General features: G+C 34.7%; 2 protein-coding genes across 2 annotated transcripts in view; one reads left to right on the forward strand and one right to left on the reverse strand.

Moving 5' to 3' along the window:
* The window catches only part of LOAG_17787 (PAP/25A associated domain-containing protein), a 12,604-nt gene extending 4,477 nt beyond the window's left edge, over positions 1 to 8,127 (reverse strand). Inside the window, exons 1-20 of the mRNA XM_020450449.1 lie at positions 7,949 to 8,127; positions 7,510 to 7,650; positions 6,949 to 7,098; positions 6,338 to 6,488; positions 6,126 to 6,202; positions 5,897 to 5,998; positions 5,591 to 5,807; positions 5,300 to 5,493; positions 4,892 to 5,072; positions 4,452 to 4,598; positions 4,164 to 4,363; positions 3,653 to 3,760; positions 3,391 to 3,462; positions 3,153 to 3,327; positions 2,739 to 2,908; positions 2,509 to 2,617; positions 2,285 to 2,403; positions 1,303 to 1,506; positions 782 to 940; positions 369 to 516 (exon numbers count right to left, since the gene is read on the reverse strand). Of these exons, the coding sequence (XP_020305878.1) occupies positions 369 to 516; positions 782 to 940; positions 1,303 to 1,506; positions 2,285 to 2,403; positions 2,509 to 2,617; positions 2,739 to 2,908; positions 3,153 to 3,327; positions 3,391 to 3,462; positions 3,653 to 3,760; positions 4,164 to 4,363; positions 4,452 to 4,598; positions 4,892 to 5,072; positions 5,300 to 5,493; positions 5,591 to 5,807; positions 5,897 to 5,998; positions 6,126 to 6,202; positions 6,338 to 6,488; positions 6,949 to 7,098; positions 7,510 to 7,650; positions 7,949 to 8,068 (2,944 nt within the window). The 5' untranslated portion in view covers positions 8,069 to 8,127. The remainder of the gene's footprint in view (positions 1 to 368; positions 517 to 781; positions 941 to 1,302; positions 1,507 to 2,284; positions 2,404 to 2,508; positions 2,618 to 2,738; positions 2,909 to 3,152; positions 3,328 to 3,390; positions 3,463 to 3,652; positions 3,761 to 4,163; positions 4,364 to 4,451; positions 4,599 to 4,891; positions 5,073 to 5,299; positions 5,494 to 5,590; positions 5,808 to 5,896; positions 5,999 to 6,125; positions 6,203 to 6,337; positions 6,489 to 6,948; positions 7,099 to 7,509; positions 7,651 to 7,948) is intronic.
* Positions 8,128 to 10,086: 1,959 nt separating this feature from the next.
* LOAG_03357 (hypothetical protein) lies at positions 10,087 to 18,056 on the forward strand (the record flags this gene model as incomplete). Its single annotated transcript, XM_003138894.1, has 20 exons — positions 10,087 to 10,245; positions 10,620 to 10,775; positions 11,039 to 11,145; positions 11,357 to 11,489; positions 11,608 to 11,901; positions 12,137 to 12,340; positions 12,480 to 12,584; positions 12,784 to 13,017; positions 13,243 to 13,358; positions 13,544 to 13,733; positions 13,979 to 14,156; positions 14,429 to 14,550; positions 14,657 to 14,925; positions 15,166 to 15,444; positions 15,616 to 15,724; positions 16,111 to 16,292; positions 16,587 to 16,800; positions 16,924 to 17,046; positions 17,402 to 17,458; positions 17,727 to 18,056. The coding sequence occupies 20 exons, from the start codon at positions 10,087 to 10,089 to the stop codon at positions 18,054 to 18,056; spliced, it is 3,561 nt and encodes a 1,186-aa protein (XP_003138942.1).
* Positions 18,057 to 19,267: the final 1,211 nt, after the last annotated feature.

A 19,267-nucleotide genomic window follows, 5' to 3' on the forward strand; every position in this document is an offset into this window, starting at 1 on the left:
TAATCGTTTCTTCCTTTTGTTTTCGCGATTTTTAACATTGGCTTTTCTTCTGTTATTCATGATAATTTGAAATTTGAATTTTTTGGAAAGAAAGCATTGAGATGCAGTTAAACTCTTCCCACATTCTCTCAGATCTTTGATTTATCCAGCATTAAAAAAGATGATCAATATCTAAGAAATGGAAGAGTTTAGAAAGAATGTTTCCCCTGTAACGATGTCTCAAATTAAGTAACTGACAAAATTTGAAAAAAGATTCTTAAATCTGAATACATGAATTGACGGATGCAACTTTACCAACATATTTTTTTTGCACACAAAAATTCCGTTCCAAACTTTGAAGCCTAAAGAATTCAATTAAAATGAATCACTAAAAATATCGGAGATGACAAGGTCAATTATTTTCTTTCGTGCATTAGTTAATGGTGGGAAATTCTTGGGTTTTGGAATCATAAGTTCAGGACAATTCTCTCGCAAATGACCATCTGCGTTACAACATGTGCATCGTACTGCTGGTTCCTGGAAAAAGTAATCAATAACCCACACAGCAATAATTTAAATTTCACTGAAGCAACGGCCTGTACCAATAGTCAACATGAAATGGAAATAAAAACGAATATGAACATTATCCTAGAAAAATGTACCATAGTTGAAAGTGCCGCAATATTTTTTAAGTCATTTTCCCGAAAATTCAAGTTGGATTCAACTTTCAACTTTTCCGGATATAACTTGTTTCCACTGTGTTTAATAAGTTTCATTGCCGTATTAATTTAAATTAACATACCAATCCACCAGTGAAGCAGTGTAAAGCCCATGGATAATCATATTCATTATTATTTAAAGCCAACCATAACTTGCGAATAGCCATTTCGTCATAATCATGAAATTTAATTTTCAAAACAGCAGCATTTGCAAGCCTGGTCTCAGCCAATTCATCTTTTTCCTGAAGGATGTCGAAAATCCAAAAATTCAGTACTATTATGAGAACGAATACCACAACAATTAAAATTTAATACTAAATTACTAAAAACCATATAAAGCATTATGAAAATCACATATCATATCCTTCCTTCACATATAAGTTTTGGACAGTGGCTTCCAACAATTCAAGTTCTTTTATTCGCTGGAACAAAGCAAATACCAATTTTAATGAAATCCCGATTTCCAAATGGTTTTAAGCAAACTTAAGATAAAGTTAAGCTAATCATAGAAATTCACAGTTAGTGCACAAAAACTCGACAGTTTCAAACTCGCTAATAGTAAAAGTACTTCGAAGTTCCAAGATTTCAAAATAGTGAAACCAACTAAAGAAAGTTCCGAGAAGCAAAAATTATGCTGCTGGAGAGTTGTTGCCTTCAGATCATGATTGCAACATGTTTCATCAGCATCATCTCTTTTCAGATTATTATGAGACGTATTCAAATCCAGGCATGAGGCAGTAGGGTCGGAAAGTGGCATTTCCAAATCTTTGCATTTTCCAGATGCCAACAAATTTTCATCGATCTCATCCTTAAAAAATGTGAAACAATTCCCCCGGGAATCTGTCTGATATTTTTACAGGAAGACTACTAGAGTTCTACCAGCTGTGTATATCATTTATTAGAATGGGTATACATAGTCAACTAGCTTATTTGGTTAAGAGAAAATTATCAACAGTGGAAAAATTTATTACTCCCACACCACTGTTAGGATAAAACCGTATCCAGTGAGGAAAATCAAAAAAGAAAATCTTTTTCAATAATATGCTTAATTATTTTAAACATCATCTTATTTGCATCCCCCCCTTCCCTCCTCTCAGTACATGAAAGAAGGAATCTCCTCTAATTTTATTTGCTTGATTCCTGTTATTGCCATATATTTGTACGCAAAAAAATTTTATTGCTACAATTAACTTCATTGACCTGAAATTCCAATATCAAAATTTTTGCATTTATTTATTCGCTTCCCCTTTCATCTGATCTCTCTTGTGTTGCTTTATTCCTATTTTCTTTAATTAAAAAAGTAAAAAGCACTACTAAGAAACAGACGAGGAATCGATAATGCATAAAAAATTGCCGTTTTTACGAATAATCGTATAACTGATCATTTTCTGAAGCAAAGGTGTTTCACTATGGTCTAAACTGTTTTCAAGATGTAAGATTGCACCTGTGAGTTTAGATTTTCCAAAGTATCAATACTATAACGTAGAAGACTTTTGTCAGCATAAAACTCGTCATATTCATAAAAATATCATCGGTAATTAGCGTATTACGACATCCAATTAAGGAAACTAAAGTTCGAAAATTACCCGGTTTGTCCAGAGCCCTGTTGTAGTTTCCAATCCATTTTCGATTACAGTAGTAATTTCTTGTTTACTCATATCGGCCTCCATGATCCGATTCTGTGTCGCTTCTAGACTTCTCACGTCTAAAAAATCGAAACATAAAAATTAGAGAAATATTAAACTGTGAAAATCGATTTTATTGCAGTCGCACCAATTTTATTTTGGAAACAAACTTTTATATAAATTACCAACGTCATCCGAACCGCTCTTGTTATTTTGCTGATCATTATTTGCTGCACTTTCATCGCAGCAGGAATCATTCAACAGCATGGTTTTTTTCGACCTGCGTTTTCGCTTCTATAATGGCGTCGAAATGGAAAAGATTATATAAAATTCCTCTTATATAGATTATATAGAATTCCTCATATAAAAAATAAGTTATATTAAAAAATTCGTCACACAACAGATGAAAAACCACCTTTTTCATCCGCAGATCAGCAGTTTCGGGTGATATAACGGAATATGGGATTAACGAACAAACAACAGTGCGCGGTAAAGCAAAATAAAAATAAGTAGATAGAAAGCAGCTCGAGAAATAACCATTTATGCGTTGCTGCGGCTGCATTATGTGATCTGGAGCAAATGGATCTGAAAAACAAAAAACATATAATAAAACTACTCGTACTTTCCGAAAAAAAATACAAAAGAATACAAAAGATGATGAAAATTACAAAATACAAAAAAATACAAAAGATGATGAAAATTATCATTTTAATTCGCTCTTTAACAGTGCAACAACTTTTTATATTAGGCGAGGTAGAGGAAATACGACTTTAGTGTTGAAGAAATTTGAAAAATTCAAAATTTCACTAAATAATCAAAGCAAAATAACCTTCGACTGCAAGCCGTTTCTTGTTCCAACGTATACATTCTTCTGACACATATCTTTTTCTCAAACGTATTTGTATCAGTTCTTCAACAGGATGTTCAATAGTGTAGTAGCGAAATAAATCAATCCAAATTTTGCCGAAATCCCACTCTTTACTGCCAGTACCAAAATCAGTATTCTAAAATGAAAAAACTAGGCATGTAAAAATGTACTTTAAAGAATTTGAAAAAAAAAGACATACTATCTTATCCACTTGGTGCTCAAATTCGAGACTTCCGCTGTCTAGCAGCATTATTTCTTCTTCATCTAGGATCTGCAAAATTTCCATAAGTTCACTTAAATTACTTCAGACACTCAATATTTAAACTTTGGAGATAAAAAGTGTGAGTCTTCTTTCTTGTTAAACATCATTACTTTTAAATTTCTCCCGATGAAAACAAATCAAATCTTTAACTAAAGCTTCAGGAAAAATAGAAATTTACCGGAATAACTCATAAATTTACCTCGAAGACAAAAGGAAGTAATCCCTTACGTTGCAGATAATAAATTAATATGATATCGAAAGCAAGTTTTGGTATACCACCTAACTGCACATTAGTTAATGAACACAACTACAAAAGTATTTGAAATCATACAGAAATCGAAACTTTTTATCGAACTTTGTTCTTTAAAAATGAAAAACGATCACAACAAGAGTATTTATTTGAGATCATGAGGTTTTTAAAAAATGAAATGCAAGAAATCCAGCATTAGTAAATTCTAGCACCTATAAAACATTACTGGTCTCAGCAGTTTATATGCAACCATATAATTCATACAAACATCGACTCAAGCCCCATAGAGATGTCAAGTTTTTTGTTTATCCAGGTACGCACGATGTTCTGAATAAAATGCATAAAGACGCGATAACCGATTATTTCTTAAATCCAAGCATATTTCCTGAGCGGTTCTAAGGGCAAGAATATTCGCAGTACAAATGATTTTGCAAAGGAAAGGAATAATATCTATTCATACCTCAGCCCATGAACGAAAAACAGTAGCGAGAATCCTGAACTGTGAACAAATCGCACAATACAAATTAATAAGCTGCGTAGCACGCTGCTGTCGAACGCAATTTGTTGTAATAACAACTGCAACGGAGTTTATAATGCAGCGAACTGAAGGATCTGGACGTTGAAAATCGGAGGTTATAGAATGGACAGTAAAGTCTTTCCCTGAAAGATAGGAATAATTCTTTTAATTTCAGAACAGTATATAATTCAGGAAGTTAGAAATAATACAAGAAGTCGAAAAAAAAAGTACCAAGTGTTGTATTATCCAGAACTTCCATAACCCGTGACAATGCGTAACCAAGCGAATATTCTAGTGGGAAATTCAATGCTAAATTCAAATTGCTATGTGGAGTCGCTAGCCTTGTCAGATATGAACCATAAACCATCACCGAATAACCTGTGTATTTGAAACATGACAAATGAAATTTTGATAAGGGATTCGAAATTTTTAGAATCCTAATAAAATTAAAGACATCCTAAACTTCAACAATTTCACATCACTGCACATCATGTATCGGCTTCAGTCATTTCAAAATACCATAACGGTTCAATGGAAATAAGAAATTATATAAGCCTTCATGAATTTAAGCACAGTTGTCGAGTACAGACACGAGCACAATTATGATTAATGATAATTAATTTTAGCTGAATTTCAGTTTATATTCGACCATGAAATTAAAAAAAAACAACTTTTGTGGGCTTCGTTTTGCAAAAAATGTGACAACAAAGTCGCTATTTGTGATCCGACTTCATATTGTACATCCGCAAGCCTCGTGAAAATGTATAACTCTCGAATAATCTGGTTTACTTTGAACATTTGTTCTCTTGCCGGCCCTGGCAAACATCCCAATTTTTTTAGTGACTCTGCCTTCTACAACTGTATTTTATTAAATCAAGGAAATGCCTTCTAAAACTGTATTTTCTAAAATCAAAGGAGCATAGACTCATGATGCTACAGCAGCATGACATACATGGAAAGAACTGGACTACAAAACTCGAAATAAGGCAAACACGGAGGCCTTATATTTCATAGAAATTCTTTACCACAAAAACTATGTATTTTGTGAAAACTTTTTCAGCAGTAATTAAAATGCTGACCTCCCTGTTGTCAGTGTGTTCTAGTGACAAAAAATGCGCTATTGCTTGAGAAACTGAACAGATGTGATATTGGCATAATCCACAGTAGTAAATAGCTCGTGGGAAACGTGAAGATTTCTTCTTCAGCGGATAAATGTATTGCTTCTCCAAGTAAGACAAAGAGTATCTACTCACAGAATAAGGTAACTTTTTGCCTAAAGTAAAAACCTCAATGAGCCGAAAGCACTATAGGCTAAGGTACTAAAAACGGCTTTAATAAAGAGCCCAATTTCAAGTGATTTTCACATTCACCAGGATAAAATGAGTCATGAGATATTCGCTCCAATTGTTCAGCTAAGTCATTAAGTGCCTCGCGTATTACTTCCACAGATGTATTTTCATGTAGTACAGCTGACGCACATATTTTGTATCCACCTCGAGCTACCTGTTTAGGATCTTCCAACGGGCCGCAGCATTCAAACAAGATGAGTTCAATGAAATCTTTCCCTTCTGGTTTTTCAATTTTAAGCTGAAATTTGCAGAAAAATATGAAGGAAAAATATCTGACAGTCAAAAATGCTAGAATGAAATGAAGGTTACTAATAAGTTAAAATTCACCTCCACTTCGCCATTTTGTACAAATTTATGCGTGCCAGGGATTAAATTAAATCCATCAAAAGAATCTTTTCGAACCAAAAGTGGACCGCTCCTCAGTGGTACCTAAATTAAACTTTAATAATTCATTTTGAAACAAAAATATTAAATCTATGGATCTATGAAGAAATGCAGTGAAATTACTACAAAGAGATAAGAATTCACAGCCAGGTCGTACACCTAAAAAGCAAACCTCGATGGTGAAGTGTTTCTTCTCCCTGCCACCAATACCCACTTTTATTTGTTCCTTGTTTCTTGAAGTTAGATTGTCTGCAACTTGAACGAACTTTATGTTTTCTCCAAAAGTTCAATTCCAAAAGTTGTTTTAATCTTGTATTGAACCCGTTGCAATCATCGTTATTTCAGAAACTAGCTTTTCAGTTGAATTATTAAATGAAGCACTACCTTCATTTTCTACATTGGCATTATCAGTTTTCTCGGAAATTGCATTATTAATAAGCCTTTGCCTTTCTAATTCGTCAGAAGCAGTCAGACATTTTAGAACTTTTTTCTTGATCAGTGGTGAAGTTTGTAACTGCTTAGTGAAATAATCACACTGAAATGAATGAACTCAGTTTTATATGTTTATGTAGTTTAAAAAAACCATATTTACGGTATGGTATGCGATGCAAATATCTAAAGAACTGTTGATAAAAGCACAAAAATTCCTCAGGCTATTTCTTTTCTATGAAATCACAAGTTGCCTGGTTATACATCAGGTAGCCTGTTCCAGTCGTGATAACCATGCAATTTGCAAGCGAACACCGATCCCCAATATGGGACAATTTAAAGTACTTGTAAGTTGCACTATTTTTTGAAAACTACAATTAACAGTATAAGGTTGCAAGATTACTCCTCTTCTTCTTCGATGTTTACTCATCCATTCATGACTTGCTATATTCCAACAATTCGAGGAGTACTCATTTCCCAAATGATCTCAAAGTGAGACTACTATACTGAAGGAAAAATTTTACAGAGCTTGAAGATATAAATTCAGTGTCATCGATATCACCTGCCTGGTCGAGTAAAGCTAATTCAGTAACAGGTTCTAGATTCTCGCTCCCTTCTTCGTCACTTAATGATATTACATCTGGTTCATTGCTACTGGCAATAGTATTTGCATGCCCAGTTACGGAAGTACTTGCAGCGGACGTTGTCAAACGAAACTGCAAACTACTTGTCTTTGACTACTTATCCACAAGAAATGAAGTGAAAAAACTGAAAGATGCAAACATAATGGTACGTTATGATGAGGACTGAAATAAGAGGTACGAAGTACATCAATATTATGCAAAACTTGTAGACCGAGGAATTTTTCAGCCTGTTTCTCTTCTTATGGCGTTTTTCGCGACCAGAACCCATGTCTGGACGTTCCCAAAAGTCAAGAACTTCTGAATTCATTGGAGATGATATATCGTTGACTTTCCAGTTCAAATGACTGCTATCCTATATGTATCAATAATTTCCGTCATAAGGATCATAAAAAAGGTTTTTCTGTGCAAAGGACCCCCCAAAAACTAGGGGACATCCTGATTTGATGTAGTAATTATTTGATTATGGCATGTGACAAAGCTTACCTGAATTGTGGGTCGGGTAGACCCGTTTTTAAATGGAGTTAGAGATGTGTCAAGCGTACTAATAGTTGAAGGAATACACGATGTTCGCCTTCGTCGAGCTCCCTTTCGCTTATTGATATTTTTCGAAATTTCCTGATTCTTCTGAAAAACAGTGGGACAAAACAAAACATACAGTTTACGGTAGAACAGACAAAAACAATTTATTTCAGTGAATTCAATAAACTTTACCATTAACCACATCCTTTGCATAAATTTCATCCATAGCCAATCGATAACCCTTTTCAGTCAATCATCTTTAATTATCAGTCATATCGCAATGCGGTACTTTCACTACACGTTTGAAGCATTTGAAGTGTGAAGCTTTTAGGAGTTCGCCGAATGAGTGATAAGACTACATACAATAATTTTGGCTTTAAAAAGTATACCAATAATAAATTACCGTTCGAGTAGGTTGTGAAATAATTGATACATCATTGTTGATCTTTTTCTTTTGCTTCCCCTTCTGATCTGCAGTAGTGCGCCTCGAACTGTTCAAACCTCCTGCTGTCGCATATTCCATCTTTCAGTAACTGAATTATACTCAGCCCTCTATACCTTCTATAAATAAATCATTCCCCCGCAAGTGAAAAGGATCACCTATCTGACGGTATTGGAAACAATGCGGCCATCCAATGTAACACCACATCCCAAGTAGCTATCGTATAAATTTTTTGATGAAAAATATAGCTTGAATTCGAAAAGTAATGTAAAAAGAGATTTTTTTTCAGGAATTTGCTTACAATTTTATGCAGAAATTATAAAAAGAAGTTTAAATGAAGGTACAAAAGAGATGAAACACTTAAGGACGATTTATTATTACGTTCAATTAAGGTAAAGTAGGCGCTCCTGTGCGGTGGCATGCTCAAATCGTTGCAAGTATTCTTGTTCCCATTTTTAGCTCTTGTTACCGGTCTTGTATTAGATGCTACAAATCGTCGCATCCGGTTTCTTCGTATACCGGATACTATTCTCATCTTCTTATTCGCACTTGGCACAAGGTTCCATCCTTCTTTTCATTTTCAAAATTCATTGAAACGTACCTTTTACGATTTTTACTTGCTTTTAATATCAATTACTTAGTTTTTTGTTTTTCTTTTTTAAACTTTCGAACTAATTTTGTTTATGAGAAGATATGTTCGAAATCCCTTTTTGAATTATTTGGCGTAATTAAAAAAGTGAAATGGTTAAAACATATAATCATCACGAAACGATGCACTTGTACTGTGCTGACCTTTGACCGACGCCTCTGTTGGAGAACAAAGAGTCGAAATTGATAAATTGAAGTTTTTCAAGTAATGACTTGAATTACTCAAATTTTACCTTTAAAGACAAGTATAATATTTCAGTTTTATTCTTCATTTATTCTTTCCAAAAAATTTGATGGCACACATTGATGAGACGTATACATGGAAGACGGTTGAACCAGGCATCGTTGTTGGAGTACGTTTTATCAGTTATAACCAGTGATGGTGCGGCATAAGGGAATTCCGTCTTGGAGATAGGACAAGCAACAAGATATTTTGATCCGAGTCAATCTTTCATTTAGGTTCTTCTACCGCTACTTATTTTTGAATCTGCTGTAAAAAGCAATTCACATCTATTCTTTCGCAAGCAATGGCTATTATTCGCGCTGACCGCTACTGTCTATTTATTAACATTAATATTATACACTGCTCTAATGCTGCCATTTTTACGGATTATGGACAACTGGAATATATTCACGGTTGGTAGATTATCACTGTAACACTGTAACGACTTGCCAGTCTGAATGGAAATTGAAAATTAAAATATAGGTCTTAGATTTTATGTAAATTAACATCAAATGAGACAAATCTTCGGTGCATTGCTTCTGGTGTTATTGGAATGAATCATTCTGGATTACATGGTTAATTTTGACCTGGTTTTTTCATCATGTACGTGTGCCATTCTTTCGAAGATCAGTTTCACGGTGGATATCACTCGGAGATACGGAAAGTAGATTGTTTATGACTAAATGATTTCAAGTACTTTCCGTTGCAAAACGTTTTGTTTTCTATTTTTTCTGTATTTACTGACTGGGACGAATTTCCATGCAACTTTTTTTCACTTGTTAACTGATACACGCCTAACTTTGCTTCATCATTCTATGAATTTCTGTTTTTATTATTCCTTAATTAGCCGCTTTCAAGGTGGCAGAAAAGGTTTCTTTGTTGAAAGTATCGATAATGCCACAGAAATCGCATTTTTACCATGAAATATCCGACTGCAGTTTGCGGTTTCTATTTACTCTTTGGCTTAGATTATCACACTTTGATTCATTCCTTCTAAAATGGCATCGACTGGACATTGGCTTTGATAGCTGCGCTGACTTTCATACTTATCCCTTTTCTTTTTAAGCCTCACTCATTTCACAATCATTTTTCGCATGAGCATTTGCCACATTATCCATAGGCACATGTGATTTATCTGTTATTTATAGCAAATCCACAATAAGAACTGCCAAGGCAAATGTCGTGGATTTTCCAATAATGATAAGTTGGGATCATCTAGGTTATGCTGATGGGTGCAATTCTGGCTGCAACAGACCCGGTAGCAGTTGTTGCAATTCTCGAAGATATCGGTGCTCCGCAGCGTATCAAAATACTGGTAGAGGGTGAGTCGTTGCTCAACGATGGTCTGGCCATTTTCGTCTACCAAATTCTCCGTAGTTTTGTTTTGGTAATTCCTGTTCATAATTTTCTCTCAGAATGGTAAGGTTACGGTTGGGAATGTATTTGTATCTTTTTAATTCAAACTATAAAATGTCACACAATCACAACGGAACGCACCAATGAAATGGCATATTAGGCAGTATTAGGCAGTACTTTACGTCAAGTAAAGCTTTTTTCGTTTTATTCCAGCAGTGTTTGTTGCTCTTTCAGCACACTTATAAATCAGCAAAGTTATAACATAAAGGTGGAAATCTTAATTGATTTTCCAAAATTTGATTTTGATTTTAGTTGATTTTCCGCACCATTCAGTGTTGACGATGAAGTTACCCAAACATCGCTGATTCTTGAAAGTTATTAGCTTAAGCTTCTCTTCGATTTCAGAAGGAAGTAAATTTACCATCCTATCCGTATACTTTTGTACATTACGCAGCAATGTGCGTAAGTTGTATCGTAATATCGCCGTTGCTAGGATATACCAGTGCTCATATTACTGTTATGATAATACGGCATGGTATTACTGAGGAGAAAAGAATTCAGGTCATTCATTATTTTTTCATCCCTGATACTTGGCGTTGTGATTTTAATATTGAAAATGCATCAAATATTTCTAAAAGAAAATATCATTTGCCATTTCCATGGGATACCTTGGATGAGATATTAGGAACTGTCGTAGTTCGAGGCTTAACTCGAAGTTAGTTCGTTCCTTGGTTGGAATCAAAATCATTTAGTATGAATTTATCTACAACTGTATATTTCTCCACAATGCAAGAGATCACTATGTAAGATTTTTACAATTTTAGATGTTTTTGGTGATATCGGTATACTTTGTATGGCAATTGGGTGAGATAACCAAAGGATCAGCCGCTGTAGCCACCGTCTTTTATGGCGTTACACTAAATTATCTTAGGTGATTATTTATTGTTAAGCAACGGTATGGAGAAAAAATCAATGATCAAGCTCGAAAACTTCTGTAGAATAAAAAAAGGAGAAAAAAGAGTTCCGTGGAAGTAAAAAAAAAAAACTGGTGAGAGGTATGGGTGGTACTGGACCTTTAACTGTTTATCGATCTTATATTGCTTCCAAAAAATCCTTTTGTTGTACATTGCATCGATTTGTAGAGAAAGATTAAATCCAAGAAGTGTAGAATTGACTTTGCAAATTTGGACAGCATTCGGGTATTGGGCTAATTGCATCGTATTCATGTTCAGCGGCTACGCCATCGGTTTGCTGCTCTTCGATAATCCGGTTGAAGTGAATCTTTATGTGTCTTTTTTTTCGATTTCATCAAAACCACCACTGAGGGAAGTTTAGTTGCTAACCGTTGGGGCGTTGTGTCCAAGGACGGAGTGTTGAAGTATATCATGTTTAGATCGATGTAATCTATCACTTAATCTCCGGCGTACTATTATTTCCCATATCGTTGGTGGCTCGTATATTGGCGTTACTTGTGTTTCGTGAAGTTTGGAATGCACTGGGTAGTTCTCATATTGTTTATGACACCGATTATGTCCTTTTGGCGTATGGTGGCCTGAAGGGAGCATTGGCACTCTTGCTGGTACATGAATTTACCGAAAGTGTTCAATATGATCCGTACGCCCGTCGAGTTGGTGAGAAAGTGGTACTTTATGCGAGTTCCGCCGTTTTTGTTTGTTTGGTGATTCAGGTAGTCACTACTGATCTTCATCTATCACTGTTTATAATACCTCTTTACAATGCAGTTTGCAAAAGGCTGTTGATGTCTAAGCATTAATTTCTTCTTTCGTTGATTTTCGAGTGAGGCGTATTTCTGAAGTTAGTTGAAAAACGTTAGCGATTTTGTTGTAAAGTAACTAAACGCTCCTATCCCAAATTTAGTTAAAATGCTGTTGGTTTTCTCATAAAATACTGGAAAATTATAGGGAATGACATTTTCATACGTTACAAATCGTGAAGGTACAAATCGTCGATCACGTTATATTAAAGATTCGGAGAAGAACGTAGAACGACACCTAAATCGTACGCTACGTGCAAACATAGGAGCAATGCGTCGCCAAGCTGACTCTTATCTCACAGAGGCTAACTGGACCGTAGTCAATGAGCAAATCGAAGCTAATGTCTTTAAAGTAAATTTTTTTTTATTACAGCTCTTTTTGGTATCTTTTTGTATATTCGAATATTTTTTTGAACTACCAAAGTACGCTTTTTCTTGATTCATTGGTTATCACAGTTTTGCCGAAACTGATCATAATTAGTGATTTCCAGGGCTTTGCAAGTAATGTTGGACAGTATTCACGAGTGCAGACCAGTATCTATGATGAATCGGTGAAAAGTGTTGACAGTCAGTCGGTGGATGAGTCACTTCTTATGGTATCTTATTTCTTTTTATCTTTTATCCCTCTCTTTATGTGTACGAGAATCATTTCTAAATTCTGACCATTTCGGAAGTGGGATCTATCGAAATTTCTCACACTTCATTATGTAAGCTATCGTACGGTTTCTCAGTATAATAGCTCTCCAGTGTTTGACAAACTTTTCCTTTGAAATTAAATGTTATTTTTAACTACAGAAGAAAGACGACAGTGATGTTTGCACTGGTTACTATAGTATCCTTCTTGCTCGAGTATACAGCCTTTGGACTTTGGGTGCGATTTCTGGACGTGCAGCGCATTTAGTAATCGACCTTCTGGAACATGGTGTTGATGAAGGAAAGTTAACGTTAGATGACTTCTGCGAACATCTAAATTCAGCTGATAATAAATGGTATCACCATGTCGAACTGAGGATCCTAACAGTGTTACGGGTTATGCCTTTAAAAATTACTTTAAAAAGCAAGAATATTCTTCACACTTCAAAAGTAGTGTTTAACGGAATATTAGTTTAAATCTATTAGAATATCTCAATAAATGCTCAATGTCAGCCCACAGAATTTGATTTCCACTAAATGATTTATCATTACATTAAGTTATAAATACCTCAAAATATAAATACCTCAAAATATATTAAACTCAAGTTTTTAAATTTTCAGTGTTGGATTGATACGGACACAAAGCTGAATCGCCTAAACTGGATGGGTATTCCGTTCTTGCCTTATCCAAGTCCCACTAATATTTCTGTTTTAAAACCGATTCGGTCCCTAGAATGGTATATATTTAGCGACCAACTAATCGACTATCCCCACGTTCTGCCCTTGCTTTCATTAATTAAAAACCATTCCTAATTATTAAATAGATCTACCTTCATAAACATGTTCGAGCATTGTAGGGCAGTTCCTCAGCAGTTCTCATTCTCGTTATGCATCTTTTCTGATTCGTTTTTTTTAATTAAAGGTGGTGCATATTTTCCGCATTTTTGGCTATCATTCAGTCGATCCTGATCGCATTTGTTATTTTCTGGCAGCCATCAGTTGGAACCGATGTCAGCTACTCAGTCCTGATGTTTACATTCTTGATTGCTTTCATTTTTTTTGTTGAAGAAGTGGTGCATTTTCATCGATTACGGAAACCAGCGTATCGAATGGTTAGTTAGCTATTGAAGTCGTTCATCAATTTCCCACCTTAACTTTGTATCTGGCCTCCGCTTTATAGTGTTTATTATGTTGCCTTGAAGTGAAAATTATTGAAATATTGAATCACGCTACATTTTTCCGCAGTCAAATGTTTGCAACAAGCTAATATGCAACCGTGGATAAATGTTGCGAAGCTGTTCAGTGAGTGATATTTAGTTCCTACAATTCTTGACGAGGTTACAAACGATGGTTTGAGGAATTAGATCGTCTGGATATGCGCTGCTTTCAAAGCGTGAATCGGATTACTATCGAGTTTGTCCTATTTCTTGTTTATGTATCATTAATTGTTAGTATTTGCACCGTTCTTTCGGTTATATTGGCCAAATATCCAAGTGGTTCATGCATACAGGATAATGGACAGTGGAGAGTATTGTGTTAGTTACTTTATTTTAGCTTTCTGGCTTTTCTTCTTGAAGAGAAAGGAAGTATTTAAAGAGGCACAATTTCATAAAGCAATGAAATTATCTTTTTTTATGATTCCTTAGATGGGTCTTTCGGTATCTTAAAGAGATTTGATATTTTAATAATCTTTTCAATGTTTTTCCTGAATCCATTCCATCATTTACGTTATATTTAGAGATTTTTCTGGAATCTCGACATCTGAAAACCTCTTTTCTTTCTCTTCTTCCAACTATTTTATTTTCAGCTGTTTGCAACACAATGCGTTTCATACTTCTTTTATTTGTGGTACTTTTGACACTTCTAAAAATCCTACGCATCACACCACTGTTTATTTTCACGTTACATGAAGCATTGTATACTGCTGGCGTATGTTGCTGTTTCTTTCTTCATGTCCCCTTGTATGTATATAATGTCACTTTAATTACTTTATACTTTATGCCATGTGTTTCGTAAGTACTTAACTTTGTTTCAGCTTCTGCGTGTACGTATTCAGCTGTCAGCACTATATTTTCTTCAATTCCTTCTTAGTCAACCGCCAGCAAAATTCACGTTTTTTCCGGGTGATTCCTATCAGGTAGCATTAGGAGAACAGAAAAATTTGAGCAAAATTGTGGATGCCCTGATCCGGAAAGCGATGAAAAAAAACAAAGAAGTGCTTGACTTGATTACTGTTATCAAGACCAAACAAGCTATCCGAATGGCTGCACAAACGCTGGAACATACTATTGTTGATTTGCAGAAGTTCGTAGAAATTACCACTTCATAAAAATCCAATTGTTAACACATTAGCTTTTGATGATCACATATGTAAAACAGTCGAGAATGCGGAGTTAGGCTTTATATGTTTTAAGAATGTATTCATCAAGAATTTCCATCCTGTAAATTGCTGGAACGACTCTTCGCTTAAATAACTGCATTCCGGTTTTAAATCCGTAAAATTCAAAGTATCCATGAATTTATGTATAGGCATCTTCGTTACAGGCAGGGATTTTTACATCACGAATCAATGCGGCAGTGGGAGCGCTCTTTGAATCGTTTGCGTGATCGCGGAGAACGTCTGATTAATTCTCCGGATCCTAGTTTCCAGGATGCTCTAGAATCTGTGTATTGGATTCAGGCTATTGATAATCAGAAAAGGCAAAATTTAGTGGATAAATTGGTCAAATATCTTGAAACACAATCAGGAAGTGAGCAATCAGGTGGCCAGTTGGTTCAAACATTCGGGAAGACGATGTACTTCGTCCGAAAGGGTATTTGCAAGTTCGTTATCTATCTTTGACACACAATTTCTTCAAGAATTTCATTTATTACATTCCGGCACAGTTTTCGTTTCTAAAAACTTAAGCAACCGTTTTTAACTAGCTTGTTTAGTTTCAAATACGAATACGACCGTGCAGCATTATCAATGATAAATACGACTGATAATTACAGAGTAACCGAAATGACATTGTCTAGACGAGGCAAAGAGCACAAGCACGATTACTATGTATATCAGGGACGCTTTGTTGGGGAGCGGAATTTGCTAGACAAAAATGATTTTGTTTGTTTTCTTTTTATTGCCAGAAATTTTTTCAAATTTTCCTGTTAGGGGATGAAATTTGCTGGACAAAAATGATTTTTTGATTGCCAGATGAAAAGAGCGGTAAGCATTTTTCAAAAGATTGCCGATTGCTCAAAATTTTGGTGTCACTCAGTGACACCAAAAAAATTGTATGATAAAATAAACATAAAATTTCGAATTAGAAGAAAGAAGGAAGCTAATCATAGGATTAGCTTAAATTTTGCGTTTCTATAACTGCTGGATTAGCGATTTATATCTTTGTTTAATTCTGCTCAGAAATACCTCTAAAAAGTGATTGTTTTTTTTAGGAAATCTTTTCCATCCTTTTTAACAGCACATCCAATTTGATCATATTTTTGTTTCAGCGTCGTGAATCAGTGAAAAAACCAAAAGTTGAATATCGAACATCAACCGACTGTATACTAATCAAGATTGATGAAGATATGATGGACATTGTTCGCTTATTTGACAGCTCAATCATTAGGACAATATCACGAAAGGAGCAAACACGACGACTTATATATGAACTAAAGGAACAACATGAATCGTTCGTATTTATTTCCTCAAAATTTGTACTGTGCGAATAATAATTTGCATACTGATAACATTTGCGCAACTTCATTTTTGCTGCTTTTATGATTGGAGATTAGGTGAATTTATTGGAGTGGAAACGAGTATATAACCTCTAGTTGGAAGGATCTTTCTTGAAATGGAAAGGTTTTGATGAAATATAAGCTCATGATATCCAGATTTATTTTCAAAATGATCATCGAATATATAGAAATTCACCTACTAAATTGATTGAAATTAAAATAATGTTGGGTGAGTCGCATTATTGCAGTTTTGCTTTAATAACCCTAGATGAATTCGAAAAATTATACACGAAGCGTGGATATTCGGTGGGCGGTCGAATGGACATTGAAGTTGGGACTGGAAGAAAGCTTATCATCGGATTCCGAGCGATGATTGTTGCTTTGAAGCCTTCGACGAGCTTAGATGATCATTATCATATTCTGGGACCGGCTGTTGTAACACTAAAACCTGTTGGTGAAGATGTAAGCTTTCTTTTGTTCCAAAAAATATTGTGAGAAATTTGAGACAGAATAAACAATATGGATAACAGTTGATTTAGGAGAAGTTGAAGGGTTCAAAACCTAAAAATGAGTATATTTTTTTAGGAAGGAATGTCAGTCCTTATCGATAATGAACGAAGCGCCGATCAGCCAACCTTAGATGTAGAAAGTAATATATCGTTAGAAACTGAAACGGAAGAGGCAGACAAAATATTATCAAAGAAAAAGGTTTATAATAAAATGTGTTCACGCTAATAGAATTTTCAGTAGACAGTTGAAATTTTATGGTCCAATTGCTTTTCTGGGAAAAATAGTTTTCAAATTTACAGGGCAGTATCAAAAAGAAAATAATGTCGACAGCTTCCAGAACTGCGGTAATGATTCATATTCAATTAAATATAGTTGCATTAAGCTGATCACAATTCTCCGGATGAATTAGGATTTAGATACTTGCGTGGAAAGGGGAGCATGGAATTTAGAATTCTAATAGCTAATAACGAAAATTATTCTAATAGCGAAGAAAATTTTCTTTAGAATGTGAGTATTTTCAGTAATTCCTGCAAAATTAAATTGCTTCATTTAGCAAACGCTCCCGATCCTTTTGGAGAAGGCAAAATCATCGCTTGGAGAGTTAGAAAAGGTAGAAATCGATTTAACTGGACCAATTTTTGTTTTTATATAAATTCGCATTTACCACAGTCTTTATGAGCATGGCAATAAGATAACTGCGTTATGTCGCAGCTTCATGTCATCTTAAGTTTTTTGAAAGTTTTTTGATATCTCTACGTTTTTGAAATAACTGATTAATCTATTGATAATTGTTCACAACCAGAACAGTGTACAAAAAACCCGAAATTGACCAAAAATTGGCTGGCGTGCACTTCATTCTTAAATGTGGCTTATTTCAGGCTAAAATAGAAGCGAAAAAATTACGGCTAGTTTCGGAACGGACTCAACTGACAAAGAAGACGGAATCAAAACCACTAAAACCATCATCACTAGACATGATAGGACAGAAGACATTAGAAACGCAGCCGGATGAGGACGGTGGAGATCAAGAACAGAAAGAATCAGAACCTGCCGCTAAATTAAGGAAGAAGACGGAAAAGTCTAAACAGCAGAAGTACTTGGAAACCCAGCATACTCAGACGCAGTCAGAACAATCCTACATCACAAGTGTTAAAAGTTCCAGTAGTGAAGGTACTACTAATATCTCTCTAATTTCAGCAGCAATTTAAAAATCACACTGTCACCAAGCAGATTTTGCAACATTTTCTGTGCTGGTTCTAATTAATCACCCAATCATTTCTGCACCTTCTCCATCCGCCAAACCAATTCATTAATCATATCAGTCATTTACTAAACTTTTTTGCCATCTCAAATACATGCTGATTATGTAAATTAGATGAACGACATCCGGAATGATCTACCGTTTCTGACATGCTAAAATATACTGAAGTCTGCTTTTCTTTCAGCACCAGCGAAGTGAGCATCTATCAGAAAACAAAGAAACTAAAACCAATTGCTGTAAATCGAAGAATTATGCTTTTTTGCACATTTGGACTATCAGTCCCAGAAAATTTGTTGCTATAATCATCTCTAAATTGTATGGACAAGAAATTACTTTTTAATAATTAAAATTCAACTTTTACTTCTATTCGACATCTTTATTTTGTCCTGAATGATGTATAAATGATTCTATCTCGTAAGCATTGTAGAACTGTCTGTTTGTTTAACTGATTTCTTACAATCTTCTCCAGAACATATGATACTCAATATGGCATCTAATTACCGGGAATTATTGTGAGGAAGAGGAATCTCCCATCAAATCTTCCTTTTATCATGAACTTTCATGGTATTATTCAATCAACAAAGTTAGAGTTCATTCAAGATACATTTTCTATTAACAGTGAAAAACTTTGAAATATGAAGTTGTAAGCATTGTTACAGTGAGCTTTTAATAATAGAAGATGCTAAGGGAAACTTGGGTAAACCTAAGACGATTCTGTCAACTTATTGTATCAATACCAAAACAACAAGGCAGTTTAAAGTTTGATATGCGGGATAATACATTACTATGATACAAAGTTATACATTGCTGTCAGCTTGTCGAAACTTCACTGGTCTTTATTGTTGACCTAATGATGATTCAGGAAATCACTTATCCTGCGATTACATCTGAGCTTTTAAAATCTTTTCCCACTAGATCTGTAACAGATGGGACAAAACTTTCTAGTCGTAGACCAAAAAGTCAAAGGTCAAAATCAAAGGTTTGCCAACATTTCATAAGTGAAATTATGACGGTGCGAAGTTTTATTCCTCACCCAGTTCCTGGAAATCAGCTTACGGTAAAGGTAAAATTAAATGCTGTAAAAAAAAGTGAAAATAAATTATACAGAATGACTGGATTCAATGAAGAAAATTTTGAACTGAAATTAATGAATGCCAC

Source organism: Loa loa (genome assembly GCF_000183805.2).
Source record: "Loa loa unplaced genomic scaffold supercont3.128, whole genome shotgun sequence".
NCBI lineage: Eukaryota > Metazoa > Nematoda > Chromadorea > Rhabditida > Onchocercidae > Loa > Loa loa.